The sequence below is a fragment of the Artibeus jamaicensis genome, unplaced genomic scaffold (genome assembly GCF_021234435.1).
Source record: "Artibeus jamaicensis isolate MK-2021 breed Jamaican fruit bat unplaced genomic scaffold, CSHL_Jam_final contig_484, whole genome shotgun sequence".
Taxonomy (NCBI): Eukaryota; Metazoa; Chordata; class Mammalia; order Chiroptera; family Phyllostomidae; genus Artibeus; species Artibeus jamaicensis.
Window position 1 is genome coordinate 11,200,954 of NW_026521859.1, and position 19,580 is coordinate 11,220,533.

The following is a 19,580-nucleotide window of genomic DNA, read 5'->3' on the forward strand; positions in this document are numbered from 1 at the left end:
TTGGGGCTGGAGGCCTGCTAGAGGCAAAGGATGTATGTTTCTCTCCCTCTCTTTCTCCTTCCCTTCCCCTCTCTCTAAACTAATAAATAAATAAATAAATCTTTTAAAAAAGACCACAAACTCAGATTTTTTGAAATAAGACTTTTACTTCTTACTAAAGGGAGTCTGCCTGAAAGAGAAAATGCAGAAGCAGAGTTCCTCTTAGGGCTGACCCCTAGACCTCCTCCTCTGTACCTTTTCCGAATTTGTTTTGTGATCCACAGAGGGAGCCACAGAGAGAAGGAGGCCCATGAACTGTCAGGTAAACAAACTTATGGTATATAAATTTGAAAAGTGATTCAAGTTCATATTTTGTAAAAAGGGAAAGTATCAGTAAACATAAACATGCCTTTGAAAAGAAAAAAAGTCACAGTCCTCCGGAATTTTGAACTTTTAAAATATGTGAGATAAAGATCTTTTTACTGGGGAGAGACTAGTTTACCTCATCACTCCCTCTGTAGATGCATGTGTACCTGTATATTCCTTAGACCACAATTACATAATTATTTACCATCCCTGCAAGACAACTGGAAGGTGGTGAAGACTAAAGACCTCTTTTAGGCTTTCAGGGTTTCGTGAAGTAACTGCAATTTGCAAAATAGGCTCACTGCATTTTGATAGCCATTTTCATGTGGTTGTGCCTTGTGTCCACAGGGCTGCAGTGGCCGCAGGGCCCACCTGCACAAGCATGGTCAAGTGCTTCCCAGGACACAATCCATCCAGACTGAAGATAGTTCTTTCTCCTGATTTTATTTCTGTAGACCTAGTTTCCCAGCTGGAATGGAGGCGGCGGCGTGCGTGGAGTCCAGAGCCTTGAAATAGAAGTGGGTTCTGGACAAAGATAGAACTTTGAGCTCCAGGTATTGGAGAAAACTGCTAAAGAGTTGAAATCATCCTAGACTCAACCCCATAGTCCTCTGAACTGTTCATCATGACAGCGAGAAGGGCCGTGAAGCCATATGCAATGTTTATGGTTGCAATTGACATTGTCTACTTATAGTTTGAAACCAGGAGGCTGCCTATATTCTTACTCGTGACTCTGATTGGACACGCTGAACCCTAGTTACATGGTTGTTTTGACAATGATTTCAAAACTTCAAGAGGCGATAACTTAGTCTGCTTCCGCAGATTTAAGTTATACACATCTCCTGATTCTTCTGTCTATTAATAGAAGCCCACAGCTGCCACCCTGGGGGATAAACTTATATTATGTGTAAATGTCTTTCTCCTAACTTGGTATGTTGGATTTGATGGGAGCCCAAGAAACGCAATTTTACTTTGTTTTTTTTATATTTATCCTCACCAGAGGACATATTTTATTGCTTTTTAGAGAGGGAGGGAGGGAGAGAGAGAAACATCATCTCTCCTGTGAGAGAGAAGGATCGATTGTACATGCCTGGACTGGGGACCATAGGCAGCCATACTGGGGACTGAACCTACAACCTAAGTATGTGCCTGACCAGGAATTGAATCTGCAACCTTTTGGTTATAGGACAATATTCCAACCAACCTGAGCCACACCAGCCAGGGCAAGAAATGCAATTTTAAAGACCTCGAAAGTTGGTGGGGTCTCTCATTCTTTAATATTCTTAAAACCACTTAACCCTTAGAAGATAATGAAGGCAGAAACTCAGGCAAGTGAACGCCCATATGTACACCGATATGTGCAACAATACTATTCATAGCCAAAGAGAAGAAGCCACCCAAGTGTCCGTTGCCAGATGAATGGGTAAACATAATGTGGTGTATACACACAATGGAATATTTTTTAGCCATAAAAAGGAGGGAAATTCTGACACATGCTACAACATGGATGAACCTTGAGGACATTATGCTGAGTTCAATAAGCCAATCACGAAAGGAAAAATACTATGTGATCTCATCGATATGAGATACCTGGTGCAGTCAAATTCACAGAAACACAACATGGAGGGGTGGTTGCCAGGTGCTGGTGGAAGCAAAGACAGGGAGTTGTGTTCAGTAGGGGCAGGGTTTCAGTTTAGGAGAAGGAAAAAGGTCTGGAGCTAGAGAGTGGCGATGGTCGTCCACGTTAATGCCGCTGAACTGTACACTTAAAATGGTTAAAATGGTAAACATTACCCACAATAAAAAAAATATTTCCTGAAAAAAGTACTTAAAATATACATCCCATACATCTTTAAATGATTCCAAGTCTTGTTTTCTGGCTTCTGGTAGGGTCCTGCCTCTCCCAACTCTGAGGCTGGGACTCCCTGAGGACAGGCCTGTCTCCCCTCTCAGAGTTTGGGCTCCCTGAGGTGAAAACCTGTGCCTCCTCTCTCAGACTTTGATTCTTCATCCTGGGGACGCTTGGAAAACACCAAAGAAACAATTCATCTCCCCGTTCCAGACCACCCTGGGACTCATTCGTCAGGTCCTGTTTCACTCTGACCCAGTAGAGACTAGGCAGGTCTGTGGTCCCAAGTCTCTTTGCTGAATTGGGAGGGCTTCCCTCCATCCCGGGTGATTATCTGAAATTTGGCCTTGAATGTAATAGACCAAGTAATTGTTTATACATAAAAGGTTAACAGAGGAGGTTCAGCTTCCAGAAGCTTCAAGTAAACCTTGGGGATGGCTCCTTTAGCCACTGCTGGAGAGGCTGGAACCTGCCTGTGCTGTGGCTGCCTCCCCACCTCCTCACGGGCATGGGTGGAGCCAGGGTGGCAGGGGCTTCACAAGCGTGTGAGGCATGTGAAATCTTGGTACTGCTTGTGTTTTACACTCATAATGCTGGAGAGGGTGAGCCCCTCATCCTTCCAGGCCTGTGCACATGTGTCTGCACACGCTCAGGGTCCCAGAGAGACACATTCCCCCTCTCAACATTTTGGACACTAGCTACATGACTGCACACTGGTCCCATCAGTGGGCAAAGTGTCCCCCTCTGCCACTTTCCAACTATCCCCCAAACTTACAGCTGGTATCTACCCTCTCCCAGCTTCCTCCCTTTCCTTGAGCAGGCATCTCCAGGTACCCCAAGCATGACACCCAGAGACTGGGACTTGGCACAGCAACCCTTGGGGCACACAGAAATCCCCACCAGCACACAAGCACACAGAGTCAGACACAGCCGAAAGGTGGGGCACAATGGCTGGTTTGGATTTCAGCCCTGGAGCAGCTGGCTCCAACTCCTGCCTCATGGTAGGGGTGGGGGAGGAGGACAGGAAACAAGCACAGCGGGAGGACATTTGTTTCAGGACCCAAAGATCCCTGTGCTGGCAGAAAACCCAGAGAAGGGTGGCCTACTTGGACTTGCCTGACTCCCTACCTGCTCAAACTCAGCTCCCACCCCTGACCCCCACTTTCTGGGCTGGCAAGAGCTGGCTTGGAGAGACAGTGGCAGGACAAAGCAAACAGGTAGATGAGTGCCCCTTACCTGATGAGGACAAGGGCCAGGCCTGTGTGTCCCTTGGTCTTCATAGGTCCAGAGACTGCAGGCACCTCTGGTCCCAAGTTTACTCGTAGTGTGTGAACAGTGAGTGGGTGTGCCTGCCTTACCACACTATAAGCTCCCAAGGCCCTTTACTTTTTTCTTTTTTTCCATTTTATTTATTTATCTTTAGAGGGGAAGGGAAGGAGAGAGGGAGAGAAATATCAATGTATGGGTGCCTCTTGTGCATCCCGTGCTGGGAACTGGCCTGCAACCCAGGCATGTGCCCTGACTGGGGATCGAACCTCCATCCTTTGGTTCGCAGGCCTGTGCTCAATCCACTGAGTAAAGATAAATAAATAAAATCTTTTAAAATTTTTAAATAAAATAAAATCTTTTAAATAAAAGATTTTATTTATTTATTCTTAGAGGGGGGAAAGGAGGGAGAAAGAGAGGGAAAGAAACATCAATGTGTGGTTGCCTCTCGAGCACCCCTTGCCGAGGACCTGGCTGGCAACCCAGGCGTATGCCCTGACTGGGAATCAAACCAGCAATCCTTTGGTTCCCAGACCGGCATTCAATACACTGAGCCACACCAGCCAGGGCTAAATCAAATCTTTAAGGAAAATAAATAAATGACATGCTCTTCTTCTCCCCATTCTCTTGTCTCTGTGACCTCATTTAGTGTTGAGGTCAAATACATATAACTTTTTGTTTGGAAAGGAGGCTAGGGAAAGAAGAAGGGAGCTTGAGAACCCAGCGCCCTAGGTGAGAGGTGAGGGTCAACCCCTGTAGCTGCGGGCCCTGGAGGAAGGATTTATTGTCAGGTACTCAGAAAAGAAACGCTCAGGAAAGCGGGAATCCTGAGGGCTGTGAGACTAGGGTGTTCCAGAGCAGCAGTTACTATTTGGGATCAAAGATAGAAATGAGCCTCATAGCTCTAGTGGTTCTCACCCCAAAAAGAGAACACTATGAAGGCAGGCTTACGAGGACCCTAAAGTCACCAGGCCTCCAGCGCTGTCTGTTCCCAAAGTCCTTCAAACAAAAGCAGGGTTGGTTAGCACCAGCCAGGGCCCTCCCACCCCATGGCCCACACCAGCCTCTTTTCCCAAAGACAGGACAGCGATTAAAAGAGGGTCTCTGAAGCAGACTGCCTGGGTTCGGACCCTGGCTCCATCACTCAACCAGCTGCATGAACATGGACAAATAATAAAGTTTCCTGTACCTCGATTTCGCCATCTATACAATTGGCTAAACATAGTGCCTGCCTCACAGAGTTGCTGTGAGGCTCAAATGAATCCATGCACGTCTGGGTGCCAGAACAGCGCCTGGTGCGTAGGTATTGTCTGTTTACCAGCAAGGACCTTGAGGCTCAGAAAAGCTGGATATGTCCTGAGGGTCACCCAGCTATGCTTGATGGAGCCAGAGGAAGAAGAGTGGTCCCAGGCTGATTGATGAGCCAGGAAGTGAGATGACAGTGATTGTGGGGCAGAATTTTAAACTTCAACCCCCCCTGCAGTTGGTACATGGGAGAAAGGGGTGGTCCTGGAGCTGAGCGATTGTGTAGAAAGTGCTTGTCATGAGTCCAGTGAGGTGAGAAAGGAGTTGGCAAGGGCTGAGGCAGTGAGATAGAACTCAGACAAAATGTGGTGAGCAGCTGGAACAAGGAAATGGGGGCAAAAGGGGAGGCAAGGATGGCCTTAAAGTGTTAAGCATCAGTTACCCAGGGAACAGCAAGGCCTCTGCCAGAGTCAGGTGATTGGGACAGGGGTGTTCTTGGAAATCCAAACAATGGGACAAGCCCTCTTTCCTGGTACTTTTTAAATGGGGAAGGTGAGTGTTAGAAACTGTTTTGCAGAGACAGAAACCTGGACCACATGATGCATTTTATTTTAGTTTATTTCCACCACAAGAAGTATCTTTTGTAGCATTTATCATAACTTTACCGTTTGACTTGATAGTGTATAATAGTGTTTGCCAATGTCAAAATGAAACAGGCCCAGGAACAATGACTGATAATAAATAAGGACACAAAATATTATTATCTCTGATGAGAAACCAGGGCTTGGAGAGTCAAAGATAATGTAGCTGATAGGTGACGTGAGCTGTGACAGTTCACGGGGCCGAAGTTCCACAGGGCTCAGCTAATCTAGATTATAGCCTCTTTCCTCAGAAGCGCCTGCCTGGAGGGAGAATGGCTGGTTGAAGCTAAAGCTGGTGGCCAGTTACAAGTTGGCCCGATGCCAAATCAGGCTTAAACCGCTTCACTGCCCCACTCCTCCTCTGTAAAAGTCTTTCCTTTTTTGAATTCTTTGACATTATACCTGATTCTATTCCTTTCTTGTGTGTTCTATAAAATTGAGGTTTGTAACCTATCCATTTGTACATTTTAGTGTGACTACTTGTAAGTGTGATGCCTTTCACATCAAGGGGCTCCCACTCGGAGTAGTGGATGGATTCTGAAACATATTTTAAAAGAAACAGTTGCTAAGAGACAAGCCCCAGCACAGTGCCAAACAGCCCAGTTCATCTTCCCATCATTGCTCCTGTCACTGATCCCCCTCCTACTGCAGAGCAGGAAACTGACTTTAACCAGGGACCCTCCCTGTGAAGCCTCAGCAGTCAGGCCCCCCAGCCCCCACTCTCCCTGCCCCTGTACACAGAACTGCAGGGTTTTTTCACACAGTATCTGATTCCACCCTCACAGTGACCCTGTTAGAGATTAAGGCTGGCACAATTCTCTCCATTTTACAAATGAGGAAACTGAGGCCCAAAAAGGTTAGGAGACTTTCTCAGGTGCTCAGTGCCTTTCTTCAACAGATCTACGGACATCTCTTGGTACCCAGCGGTAATAGTTGTTGTTTTTTTTTTCTGTAGGAGCAATACAATGGTGGGATACTGACTGGATATTAACTAGACAGTGAAAATGGACAGTGGGAGGTGTGGCAATGTTATGGAGAAGCACCAAACATCAGCGCTGAAGCTATCCTTAGAGATCACTGAGCTAAGGCCTGCTGTTCACAAGGGAAACAAGCTCAGAAACATGGGACTTGCCCACCGAATACCACTGACAGTTCATCACTTCCTTTGTTCCAGTTTTCTATCAGTGCCCAGAAGAAATCACCTCAAAATTTCTGGCTTAAGACAACAATCATTTTATCATCTCTTAGATTCCTGTGGGTCAGGGATTTAGGAAGAGCACAGCTGGGCCATTCTGACCTCATTACTTGCTGGAGATGAAATGGCAGGAGTGGGAGTAGCTGTGGGCTGTCCGGGACTCTCTCCCTCCTTGGACTCTCAAGTGTTCTCCATGGGACCTCTCCACTGGGGCTAGTTGGGCTTTTTCATAGCATGGTTAAGGTCAAGTGAGATTCTCAGGGCAGTCAGATTGCATGGTAACTCAATTTCCAAAGACAGGTGTCCCAAGAGAATCAGACAAAACCTGGATCATCTTTTGAGACCTAATCTCAGAAGTTACTCAGCATCACGTCCACCATAGAATCAGGACTACCCTAAGTCAAAGGAAGAGATTATAGACCCTATCTCTCAATGGGAGGAATGTCAAAGACACATGATAAGATCACCTGGGATGGAAATCTTGTGGCAGCTGTCTTTGGAAAGTGCAGTCAGCCAAACTGTTGCTCAGTTTCCTAGATCGAGTGCATGGTGCAGGGGAGAGATAGGCCTGGCTCTGACCCCTGGCTTCCCCACTCACTATCTCTGTGACCTAATGCCTTAGATCCTCTCCTTTACTATTTCATCCGTAAAACTGGAATAGTATAAATACGTGTCTTACAGAGTTGTGGTGAGGATTAAGTGGAAGGGCCTGGCCCATAGGAAAAATGGTTGTTCTTCTCCTAAATTATGATAAAAAAGTGAATACACCATCAAGCTAAATCCCTCACCCTGCCCATGAAGCAGACCTAAAATTCAAAGAAGGCAGAGAAACTAAGCCAAATAAAAGCATGTATTCACTGCTAAACAGCACAAGATGTGATATGATCAACAAGAGCTGGGTGGCAGCAATAAACAAAACAAAGTCCTTGCCTGCATGGATCTTACAGTCGAGTGGAGAGAGCCAGTCAGTATATAAGTGTGCTAATGAACATTATGTCAGGTGGAGAAAAGTGCTGTGAAGAAAAATAAAGTAGGCTCAGGGAAATATGCCTGGGGGGTTATTATACAGAATGATTGGGGTGAGCCTCTTCACTGAAATGAAATCTGAACAGAGAACTTGATGAAATGAGGGAGTGAGCTATGAAAATATCTGGGTGAGAGCATTCCTGGCAGAGGGAATAGCTTGTGTAAAGGTCCTGAGGCAGAGAACATGGCGATGTGTTCAAGGATGAACACAGAGACTAGTTTAGCTACAGCGGAATGAGGCAGGGAGAGTATAGCAGATAAGGTCAAATGGGACCCACTGGAAGGTTTTGAGCAGAGATATGATATAATCTGACTTCTATCTCTTAAGTAACCTTTTCCCTTTTGAATAATTTTAGATTTACAGGACAGTTGCAAAAATAATGAGAAGAGTTCCCATATACCATGCACCCAGTTTCCCCCAGTGTTAACACTTTACATTACCGTGGTACATTTGTCAAAAACAAAAAGCCAACATTGGTACCCAAATGTAAACTGAACTCCAAACTCTACGCAGGCTTCACTAGTTTCCCACGAATGATCTTTTTCTGTTTCAGGATTCAGTCAGGAACACTGCATACATTTGGCTGTTCTCCATTTCATCGGCATCACCCTGGCTGCTCCATAGTAGAAGACCCATTAGGAAACTGTTGCAGTAATAGCCCAGGTAAGAGACAATGGGGCCTGGGCCAGAGTGTTAGAATTCAGATTGTGAAAAGTGGTCAAGTTCTGGATGAACTTGAAGGCAGAGCCAACAGGATTTCTAGGACATGGGATGTGAGAGGAAGAGGAGAGTTAAGTATGGTGCCAAGGATTTGGGCCCAAAACACTTAGGCATTTACTGAGAGGGATAAGACTGACCTAAGAAAACTATTTGGGGACAGAAATCGGGAGTTTGCATTTAGACAGTCAAAGTCTGAGTTGCCTATTGGACAATCCAAGCGGAGGTGTAGAGTAGGCAGTGGGATACATGAGTGTGGATTTCAAAAATAAATCATGGCTGGAACTATAAACTTGGGAGTCCTTAGCTTATAATTACTATTTAAAGCCATTAGGCTGGGTGAGATCATGAAAGCAGTGAGTGAAGGTAGAAAAGAGGTCTTAGTATTGAGCCCTGGACTATGGAAGAAATTGGGAAGATGAGGAGGAAGCAAAGGAGAGTAAGGGTGGAGAGTCATTTGAGTAGGTGGAAAGCTACTGAGTGATCCCAGAAGCCCAGTGAACAACTGCAAAATGCAGCTTACAAAGCCATTCAGATGAGGACTGAGAAAGAAGTGTTGGATTGGACAACAGTGAGGGCACTGGGGACCTGGACAGGTGATCTTGACAACAGTGGTGGGGTAAGAGTGAATTCAAGAGAAGAGCCCTGGCGAGGTGGGTCAGTTAGTTGGAACATTGTCCCACACACCATAACGTTGCGGGTTTGATCCCTGGTCAGGGCGCACACCCAGGTTGTGGGTTCAATCTCCAGTTGGGGCATGTACAGGAGGCAGCCCATCGATGTTTTTCTCTCTCTATCTCTCAAAATTAATAAACATATCTTCCAGTGAGTTGGGTGAGAATTTAAAAAAAATTAATAGAGAAAATGAGAAGAGAGAAAGTGAAGACAGTAGGTCTAGGCAAATTCGTTTCAAATTTTTACTTATTTATTTTTAGAGAGAGGGGAAGGAAAGGAGAAGGAGAGGGAGAGAAACATTAATGTGTGGTTGCCTCTTGCACACCTCATCCTGGCCCGCAACCCAGGCATGTGCCCTGACTGGGAATTAAACCAGTGACCCAGTGGTTTGCAGGCTGGCACTCAGTTCACTGAGCTGCACCAGCCAGGGCTTGACAAATATTTTTGAAGAGTTTTTAGTAAAGGGAGCAGAAATGTGTAGCTGGAAGAGAATATGGGACTGGGAGAGCTTATTTTAAGATGGAAGAGAGAATGATGAAAATGATCTCACAGAGACAAGCAAACCAATGATGCAGAAAACCTGAGAGAACTGGTGGACCCCCGCACTTGCATGGGTGAGAAGGGGTGAAAACTGGTGCCTAGGTGGAGGTGTTCACCTAGATAAGAACAGGACGGAAGACAGTGCATGGAGACGAACGCAGGTTGGGGGTGGAAGCATGGCGAAATTCTCTCCAGATTGCTTCTATTTTTTCCATGAAGTTGGAAGCAAGAAAATCAGCAGAGTGAGGAGAAAGGAGAAGAGAGGAGAAGGTAAAAATAGCGGTCTGGAGGGCGGAAGAGTGCACAGAACTGAGGAAATGCAGGCAAATTGATGGACAACACAAAGGATGTTTGAAGGTATGAATTCGAGACCAGGCTTGCAGATGTGTTTTTCCAGCCATGTTCAGTTGCTGGGGTGCAAGCTAGAGAGGGCACAGCAGTGGGGTTTTACCAGAAGAACAGGATGGCAGAGAGGGCCCAGAGAGTTGGTATAAGCAATAGACTAATTGTAGTGATAGATCCTAGAATTCAAGCTGGGTAAGGAGGAAAGGTGGATGAGATGGGGATAGGAGACACTGAAAAGAAGGTAAGATTAATGGATGAGAGACGGGGCCAACTTATCCACAGAAAATGCTGTGCAAAATTTCCACAACTATTTCAGGGACCCACAAAATGCTTTAATTTTTATGTACTTTAAAAGCAGAAGAAAAATGAAGATGAATATACAGCAGGTCCTTGAATAGCATTTCACTTAATACCATTCTGCTATAATGTTGATGATGGATGGATGGAAGGAAGGAAGGAAGGAAGGAAGGAAGGAAGGAAGGAAGGAAGGAAGGAAGGAAGGAAGGAAGGGAGAGAAGCCACACTGGCTGGGTGGTTCAGTTGGTTGGAGTGTCCTTCTGTACACCCAAAGTTTGCAGATTCAATTCCCAGTCAGGGCACATACCTAGATTGTAGGTTTAATTCCCGGTTGGGGTGTGTATGGCAGGCAACCAATCGACGTTTCTCTCTCCCTCTCTTTCTCTTCCTTCCTGTCTCTCTAAAATCAATAAGCATAACCTCAGGATTAAAAAGAGAGAGAGAAAGAAAAAAGAATAGAAAAGAAATGGATTTCGGAGGCAGAGACATTTTTTGTGTGGAGTTTGCATGTGCTCTGCATGTTCTCGGGACTCTGGGTTCCACCCACATTCTCAAGACATGTACGTGGGGTGAACTGGGTATCTACATTGCCCCAGTCTGAGTGAGTGTGGGTGTGAGTGCATCCTGCAATGTAAAAGTATCCTGTCTGGGGCAGGTCCCCACCTTACCCGCTAAGCTGCTGGGACTGGCCCTGGCCACCTGTGACCCTGAAGAGGAAGGAACAGATTGGAAAATAATTATCTTACTTGATTTTACTAATTTTTCTTAAATGTATTTATAGTTCAAGTTTATTTCAATATTTAATATTAGAAGTGTTTTGGGTCTTTACTTAGAAGTTTGGAGATGTTTTATGACCAGAAATATATCATTGGAACTTAATTCTTGTTTATGTCAATTAGACCATAGTAAAGTTGATTTCAATGTATGTCATTTCACTTAAAGCCAGTTTCCAAGAACCTATTGACGACGTTAAGTGAGAATTTACAGTATGATCATGAATCTCACTTGGATTATATTTCTCTTTATACCAATGCAGTCATAAAGTATAATTTTTAAAGATTTTATTTATTTATATTCAGGGACAGGGGAAGGGAGGGAGAGAAACATCGATGTGAGACAGAAACATCAGTCAGTTGCCTTTTGTAGGCACCCCAACTGGGGACTGAACCCGCCACCTAGGCATGTGCTCTGACTTGGAATCAAACTGGTGACCTTTCACTTCGTGGGACGATGCCCAACCAACTGAGCCACACCAGTCAGGGCATAAAGTATAATTCTTAACATTCTTTTGTGGAGGAAGGGGGCCATGAAGGTGAAGTGCCTAGGGCACACCAAAGTTGTCACGTGGCCCAGTGATCCCAGTGGATCCAAACCCAGTAATTGTTAAACGCATTTATAATAGCAAAAAATACACGCAACCTTAAGTATCCAGAATTGTTTGAGTCCAGGTACTAGAGGGCATGGGCTGAAAAAATACAAATTGGTAACGGGAAATACTTAGACAGGTGATACTTAAAATTGAGATTATGGAGGGTGTGAAGCATTGTTAGTAACCAGTTTGGCTGGGACAACTCTTCTCATTGGTGGAGAAGAAACTAAGGGCATGGGAAGCTGGTTTTATCAGTTATCTACTGCCATATTAACAAACTACCCCCAAACCAAGTAGCTTAAACAACCATCTTTCATCTGCCTGTTCATTGTTTGCTAATATGGGCCAGCTGGTCTGGCCCAGGCACACACACTCAGATGGCCCACAGTCATCCGCAAGCTCGACTGGGTCTGGGTAGCATGACCTCAGGTGTTTGTGGCCGGCAGCCATGGTACCTCAGTTCTCCTCCATGGGTTTTCTCATCTTCCAGTAGGCTAAGCTGGGCTTTTTTATATGATTTTGGCAGTATCCTGAGAGGGCAAAGGGGCAGGCTGCAGGCCCAGACTCTGGGGATTCATGCAGTGACAATTCTGCCACATACTTTTAGTCAAAGTGAATCATAAGGCCAGCCCAGATTCAAGGAGCTGAGGAACAAACTCTACTTCCTGCTGGGGGGAGCGGCAGAATCATTGAAAAAGGTCATAATGGGACAGGAGGAAGCAGAGTGGCCATCTCTGCAAACAAACGGTCACATTTATTAGAAGAATTGTCTATGTGGTACTGAATCATCAAGAATCACCAAGAATTTGCCATAACCAGGTAGGTCAGTTGGTTAGAGTGTCATCCTGACACGCCAAGGTTGCAGGTTCAGTCCCCATCAGGCCACATACGAGAATACCAACGAATGCATAAACACGTGGAACAAATCGGTGTTTCTCTCTCCCGCTCTCTCCCTCTCTCTGTCTCTCTCAAATAAATTTTTTAAAAGGTTTTTTTAAAAAAGGAATCTTCAAGAATGTGACAGAAGTGGGAGAGAAGAGAATGACAACAATCTGGGTGCTAAAATCTTTAAACCATGATGGAGTAGTACCAAGTAGCACAGTCTGACACCATCAGCTTTCAAGCTTCAAATATCTTTAGTGTTTCACCAATGAATGTCAATGAATTTTCTTAATGAGAAGGAACTGTTTCTTTTTCACAAGTTCTTTGACTCTGTCACTCATCAATTCAGACTCTGCCTTAAGGAGGAAACCTAAATTATGGAACAAACTACGTGCATGAAAACTTGTGGCACCGCTATTGAACTGGGAGCTTTGTCCCCAGTGCCTAGGATGATGTCCAGCACAAAGTAGTAGCACGCAGGTACTCGGAAACATTTGTTGAATTAATTTATAACGGCGAAAAAGTAAGCACAGTTTTGTAAGGGGCCAGTTGGAAGTACCCCACAACAAGGGCTAGGTTAGATAGACAATGATCTACCTAACAAGCTATTATGTAGCCATAAAAAATATGCTTGTGAGAATTATCATTACATTATGTGGAGTAAAAAAAAGGCAGGGCACAACATTTCAGGTATATTTTAGAAAGCAAGACACAACATTTCTGGTACTGTGTAAAAACAACTGGGAAAGAAAAGGGGTGAAAAAAATTCCAAACAATAGTGGCTTCATCATGCTGGTAGGATCATGGGTGACTTTTTTCTTTTCATTTCATTCTGAAAGTTCTTTCGTGTTATTGAATTTATTTCATAATAATAAAAAAGTGATACACATTCATTGTTGAAAAGGGAGAAACATAGAAAAGCACCAGTATGGAAAAAAAATAACCTATAATTCCTTCAGAGAACAAAATCACTGCTCTGAGTTTTCTCTCCCTGCCCACAGTCAACATATTCTTAGCTTCGATTTTTTTTTGGGGGGGGCATCTTCAGGCTTCAAAAACTGACTTTTGATGGTCACAGAATGTATTTGAACTAATTTAATCAGACATTATAGGTTGTTTGGCTTTTTTTTTCACTAAAAAACAAATTTAAACAAAATAAATGGTTAGAGTCATGGCATTACTCAAATTCAAGCTCTTTAGAGAAGAGGCAACCAGAGTTTCTGGGAAGCTGGCTAGAGAGAGAGCATGGGCGAGGCTTTTTATGTCCAATGGAGATTGCAAGAAAAATTAGTCCAGGGTCTCGGTCCCTGTGGAAGTGTCTGTAGGAAGCTCTCTGCACGAGCTAGAGACTCCCCCCTTCCAATATTTGGAACTTAAAATGGTGAAATCTGGATATGGAGGTTTAGGTGGCTTTCCTAACCTCTGCTCTTTTGACCTTCGCAAACAAGAAAATGTGTCCTGGCCTGGCCTGGACATTAGTCTAGAACGTAGTCCTCCTCCACTGTCCCCACAGAACTCTTTCAGACTGAGATCTGGTTTGGGGCATTTGACGATTAGTCTGAGTTCAAGAACGCTTGTGATTCAGGGTACAGAAGTGGGAACTGGGGAGGGGGGCACATTTACAATCAGGGGCGTTCCCAGTCTCGGTGGCTGTCAGTAGCGGTCACGGGAAGGAACGTTATGGTGAGAACAACGAACTTGACAGAGGCTGGGATGGGGAGGGGGTGATACTTAGATGGGCATAGGTTGATCCTGAAGGCTGTGGGTTGCAATCAAGAGAGAAAGAAGCGAAGAGAGCGGAGGAGAGGCACAGACATTTGAAGCAGGTGATGGAGGATTTACCAACGGAGGAGGCGTGGGCTGATGACAGGAGGAGGAAGGGAGCGGCGCTGAGCACTGAGCGTGTATGGGATACATATGAGAAGCGTAATGGGAAACGGACTGGCGAGAGCAGAGGTGGGGCGGCGGTGAGGGGCGCGGGTCAGCAAGGCCGGGATGCGAGATGGGAGAATAATAGGGCTGTGCACATCTGGCCGGCACTTTACAGCCTGCTCCCATTTTTAGACTCCCATAATTTCCTCCTTTCGATGAAGAAAGCAAGGTTTGGAGAGGTTAGGTGGCAGCGGAGGGTGGGGGCCCCGGGGAGAGCGAGGCGGTGGAGAAAGGGGCGAACGCCGAGCCCCGCGGCGAGGTGTGCGCCGCGCGCCGCAGGGGGGTGGGGGGCGGGCAGGCAGCAGCCCGGGGAGGGGAGTGCGTAGCGGGGATCCGCCGGCACACGCCGCCCCTGGCAGGCGGCCTGAACGCGCGCCGGGAGCCGCCGCCGCCGCCGCCACCACCTCTCGGGGTCGCCTCAAGCCCCAGATTCCCGAGCGCCCGGCTCTCATGGCAGCCGCCTGGGCCCCCGTCCTCGCGGCTCGCTAGGGGCGGCCCCGCACCCCAGCTTGGCCCCGCGGCGGAGTCCGTCGGATCCGGCCTCGCTCTGCGCCCCGCGCGCGCCGCTTCCCAGCCGGAGGTGAGCACCGCGAGGGCAGGGACGCGTAGGACGATGGGCGCTCGGGGACTCCAGGCCCGGCGCCGCTGCCGAGCCGAGCGTGGCCGAGATGGGAAGGGGACGTGGGAGCTAGTCCTGGTTGAAGTCCAGGGTGGGATCGGACACCGCTCGCTGCCGGGAACGCAGTCTGTGCCCTCAAGGCCGCCCAGGGCACTGTCCCTTCCCCGTGGGCTCCTCCGTTCTGCTGCGTTCCCAGCTCCAGCCCTCCGCGCGCCCTGACCTGACTCCACGCTGCCCATCCCTCACCTCTTCTCCCACAGAGCCCGATCCCGGGTCCTGTCCCCCAAACCCTTGCAGCCTCAACCCTTCACCCCGCCCCAGCCTTCCCGCTGCCCCCACTCCTTTCTTCTGTCTGGGCGTCCCTCTCCCCCTCCTTATCACTCCTCGGAATCTCAATCCGTGCAGCTGTATCTGTTGTCCGACCGCCTCCCAGCCTGTGCTGTCCCACAGGTGTCCGCACGTCCGGCCGTCCACCCGTCCTTCCTTCTTGGGGCCGGCACTGACCATGCCCAGCGGCTGCCACTGCCTACATCTCATGTGCCTGTTGTGCATCCTGGGGGCACTGGTTCAGCCTGCCATAGGTGAGTGCACCCCCCCCCCCCAACCCCCGCTCAGGTCGCTGCCCTCTCCCGGTGTCCCTTGCTTGAACGTTGGCCTCTGTCGGCTGGAGACAGCACTGCAGCCGATCGGACCCGAGAGGCTGCCGAAACCCAGGTCTCCCTTTGGAATGGAATGAGTCTCTTTTGCATTGCCCCAGAGCTGAACCCACCCAATTACTGGAACCCCGCATCCTCTCCCGAGCCTGCATCTCAGGGACCCAACCCGGACGGCTCACCCCTCCCACATCAATCTCTTGCAGCCGATGACTGCAGTTCCCACTGTGACCTGGCCCACGGCTTCTGTGAGCCTGACGGCTCCTGCAGGTACCTCTTCCGAGCACGTGCTCCTAACCCCTCTCCTCCCCATTTCCCACCCCTTCACACCCACACCCTGGTTTGGCCCCAGGGCAGGTGTCTAGGGACTTAAGACCCTACTGTGCACTTCCCATCCCCCCATGGCACTCAGGGCAGATTGGCCAGCCTCACCCATCCCCAGTCCCCTTTGCCTTGGCTCTTTTCCTTCTTCCAGCTTGTCTCTACACTTTCTGACTCTCTCCCAAGTCTGACCCAGAAATTCTGAAACACTCCTCCTCAAGATACAGGAGAAAGACCTGAAGCTTGAGAGAGTTTGGAGATTGGAAAGAAAGGGAGAGATAAAAGAAAAATGTAAAAAGAATTGGTTGGGCCTGGAAAAGAAGGGCTGTGGGCAACGTTGATGGGGAGAAGCACTTAGGAAACAGGATCTTCCTCCATGAATTTCAGTAATTGACTCACTGGGGTGGGGGTTGGGCAAACCCTGTGGCAGGAGGGAGATGTGTCTGGTTGGACAAGGAAATGAGCCGACAGGGTAAGCTGCTGGAGGCACTGGGGGTGTTTTTGACTCTCCATCCTTGGAGATCTGTTTTTGTTTTTAAAATTAAGGCCCTGGAATCAGGGTGGGAAGAGTCCTGATGATCTTTCAGGATCACTCTTTGTTGTTGTTGTTTTTAAACATATTTTATTTATTTATTTTCAGAGAGAGGTGAAGGGGGGGGAAGAGGGAGAGAAACTTCCAACGTCGGAGAGAAACAGTGGTTTGTTGCTCCTCACACGCCCTCAGCCAGGGGTCTGGCCTGAAACCCAGGCATGTGCCTGACTGGAACTGACATGACCTTTCGATTCAGAGGCTGGCACTCAACCCACTGAACCACACCAGCCAGGGCTCGGGTCACTTTTTTTTTTAAAAATTATTTTATTGTTGTTCAATTACAGTTGTCTGCATTTCCCCCCACCCTCACCCCAGCCATCCCCACCTCCCACCTTTGCTTCCACCCTCCCCCTTGGTTTTGTCCATGTGTCCTTTGTTGTAGTTCCTGAAAACCCTTCTCCCCACTGTCCCCTCCCTCTTCCTCTCTGGCTCTTGTTAGATTGTTCTTAATTTCAATGACTCTGGTTACATTCGTTTGCTTTTTTCTTTTGTTATCAGAAGGGTCACTCTTAAAAAAAACTATCAGCCTCACATACGCCAGGACTGATATTGGGAGCATTTACAGACATATCTTAGTTCCTTCATTAACACATTCCTGCAAAGCGTATCCCCAATTTACAGATGAGAAAACTGAGGCTCAGAGAGATTACACAAAGTGCAGAACCAGAACTTGAGTGCTTCTGTCAGATGGTCTGATTCCATATGTGACCTGCACACCTGTCTGGGATGGGCCTGCTTCTGCTTAGGGACTGTCATACGTCCTCCTGTTCCCTAAAAGCTCTGGTCTTGCCTCCATTTCCTCACATCCACTACCCAGAGCCCTGACCCTGTGCTTCTCCCTACCAGGTGCGACCCAGGCTGGGAGGGGCTGCACTGTGAGCACTGTGTGAGGATGCCTGGCTGCCAGCACGGTTCCTGCCACCAGCCCTGGCAGTGCATCTGTCACAGTGGCTGGGCGGGCAAGTTCTGTGACAAAGGTAGGGGTGTAGGGGCAGCTGTTGGTCTGAAGAGCTTTGGGAGAACATCCATTTGTATTTATTAGGTCCAGCTTAACCACTCAAACACATGGTATTGTAGACTATGTTTACATGGTCATTTTAGACTATGCCTTTTTGTGTCTGAATTGGCCCTTATCCTAACCCAATAAGGTAGGCAGGGCAGCTGCAGAAAATTGTACTTATCTTTCAGATGATGAAACTGAGACCCACAGGTGAGGTAGAACTTGCCTAGTCACTCTGAGACAGACTGACATTGCCAGAGTTAGGAGCTGCTGGTTCTGAACTCAGTGTCGTTTTCCCCACCAAACCATGCCAGCCTGGGTGGGTCTGCAGCGTAAGCTGCACCCACAGAGCTGTGGGTAGGGCCTGGGCAGGTCCGGGTGCCCGGTGTAAGGCGCTATCCCAGAGCCTTCCATCTTTTCTATAGATGAACACATCTGTACCACGCAGTCTCCCTGCCGGAATGGAGGCCAGTGTGTGTACGACGGCGGCGGCGAGTTCCACTGTGTGTGCCCACCAGGCTTCCATGGGCGGGACTGTGAGCGCAAGACCGGACCCTGTGAGCAGGCAGGGTGAGTGCTGGCCCCACTGGGTGAGTTCCAGGTTAGACAGCACTGTTGAGGGGGAGGTGGTAAAGTTGTAGGGCTGAGGGTCAGAAGTCCCGCCACGGGTACCAGAGGATAAAACCCCAGCCTGCTGAAGTGTCCCTAGTTCAGGGTTTCTCAGCTTTTTTGGTACCACCTGAACCATGTCTTCAGCAACAAAAATCTGCAGGAACTGCAGGCGTAACAGATCAGCGTGTGACTGCTCTGGCTGTTGGGGTGGGGGAGGTCAAGGACCTCAGACTCCCCTCATCCTCCCAGGAAAGCTGCAGTGCGGCCCTGAGGATGTTCCCCGCACAGCCGTCCGCCTCACTGTGTGTACAAGGAAACAGGCCTATGGGGGCATTCCAGTGTCCGCCTAAGGGCCTGCCGGCGTTACAGTGCACTTGCCTTAGCCTCACAATCAGGCCAAGCCCCATGCTTGACATGGGGTGATCTCCTCTAACCTGCACAATTTGAAAGCTGGGTACTACTTGTATTACCATTTTTTAAAGGAGGCATTGGAGGCTCAGAGTGTGGGTTGACGTGACATTGCTGGGAGGGGGGTGAGGTGGCAGTGGTCAGGATGCTGACCCGGGCTACCCTGCAGGTGTGAGTCCGTATCAAAGCCCTCTCCCACCTCCACCCCAGCTCCCCATGCCAGAATGGCGGGCAGTGCCAGGATGACCAGGGCTTTGCCCTCAACTTCACGTGCCGCTGCTTGGCAGGCTTTGTGGGTGCCCGCTGTGAGGTGAACGTAGACGACTGTCTGATGCGGCCTTGTGCTAACGGCGCCACCTGTGTGGATGGGGTAAACCGCTTCTCCTGCCTCTGCCCCGAGGGCTTCGCTGGACGCTTCTGCACCATCAACCTGGATGACTGTGCCAGCCGCCCATGCCAGAGAGGGGCCCGCTGTCGGGACCGTGTCCACGATTTCGACTGTCTGTGTCCCAGCGGCTATGGCGGCAAGACTTGTGAGCTAGTCTTACCTGTCCCAGACCCTGCCACCATAGCAGACATCCCCCCGGGGCCCACCTCAGCTGTGGTGGGGCCTGCCACGGGGCCTGTCCCTCACAGCGCAGGGGCGGGTCTGCTGCGCATCTCAGTGAAGGAGGTGGTGCGGAGGCAAGAGGCCGGGCTGGGTGAGTCTGGCCTGGTGGCCATGGTGGTGTTTGGGGCACTCACTGCTGCCCTGGTCCTGTCCACGGTGTTGCTGACCCTGAGGGCCTGGCGCCGGGGTGTCTGCCCCGCCGGACCCTGTTGCTACCCTGCACCACACTATGCCCCGGCATGCCAGGACCAGGAGTGTCAGGTCAGCATGCTGCCTGCGGGGCTCCCCTTGCCTCCTGACCTGCCCCCTGAGCCTGGAAAGACCACAGCACTGTGATGGACATGGGGGCTTCTGTGCCCCCTCCTTCACCTCTTCTGCCCCTCGGACTGGAGTGGCCCTTTCTTGCCACCCCTCAACAGCCTCACACAAGAAATATTATT

At 48.6% G+C, this 19,580-nt stretch overlaps 1 protein-coding gene across 1 annotated transcript; it reads left to right on the forward strand.

Moving 5' to 3' along the window:
* Positions 1–14,712: 14,712 nt before the first annotated feature.
* Positions 14,713–19,504, forward strand: DLK2 (delta like non-canonical Notch ligand 2). Its single transcript, XM_037154271.2, has 6 exons — positions 14,713–14,905; positions 15,395–15,525; positions 15,804–15,867; positions 17,357–17,487; positions 17,936–18,080; positions 18,741–19,504. Exons 2-6 carry the CDS (start codon positions 15,450–15,452, stop codon positions 19,474–19,476), a joined length of 1,152 nt encoding a protein of 383 aa, XP_037010166.1. The 5' UTR covers positions 14,713–14,905; positions 15,395–15,449; the 3' UTR covers positions 19,477–19,504.
* Positions 19,505–19,580: the final 76 nt, after the last annotated feature.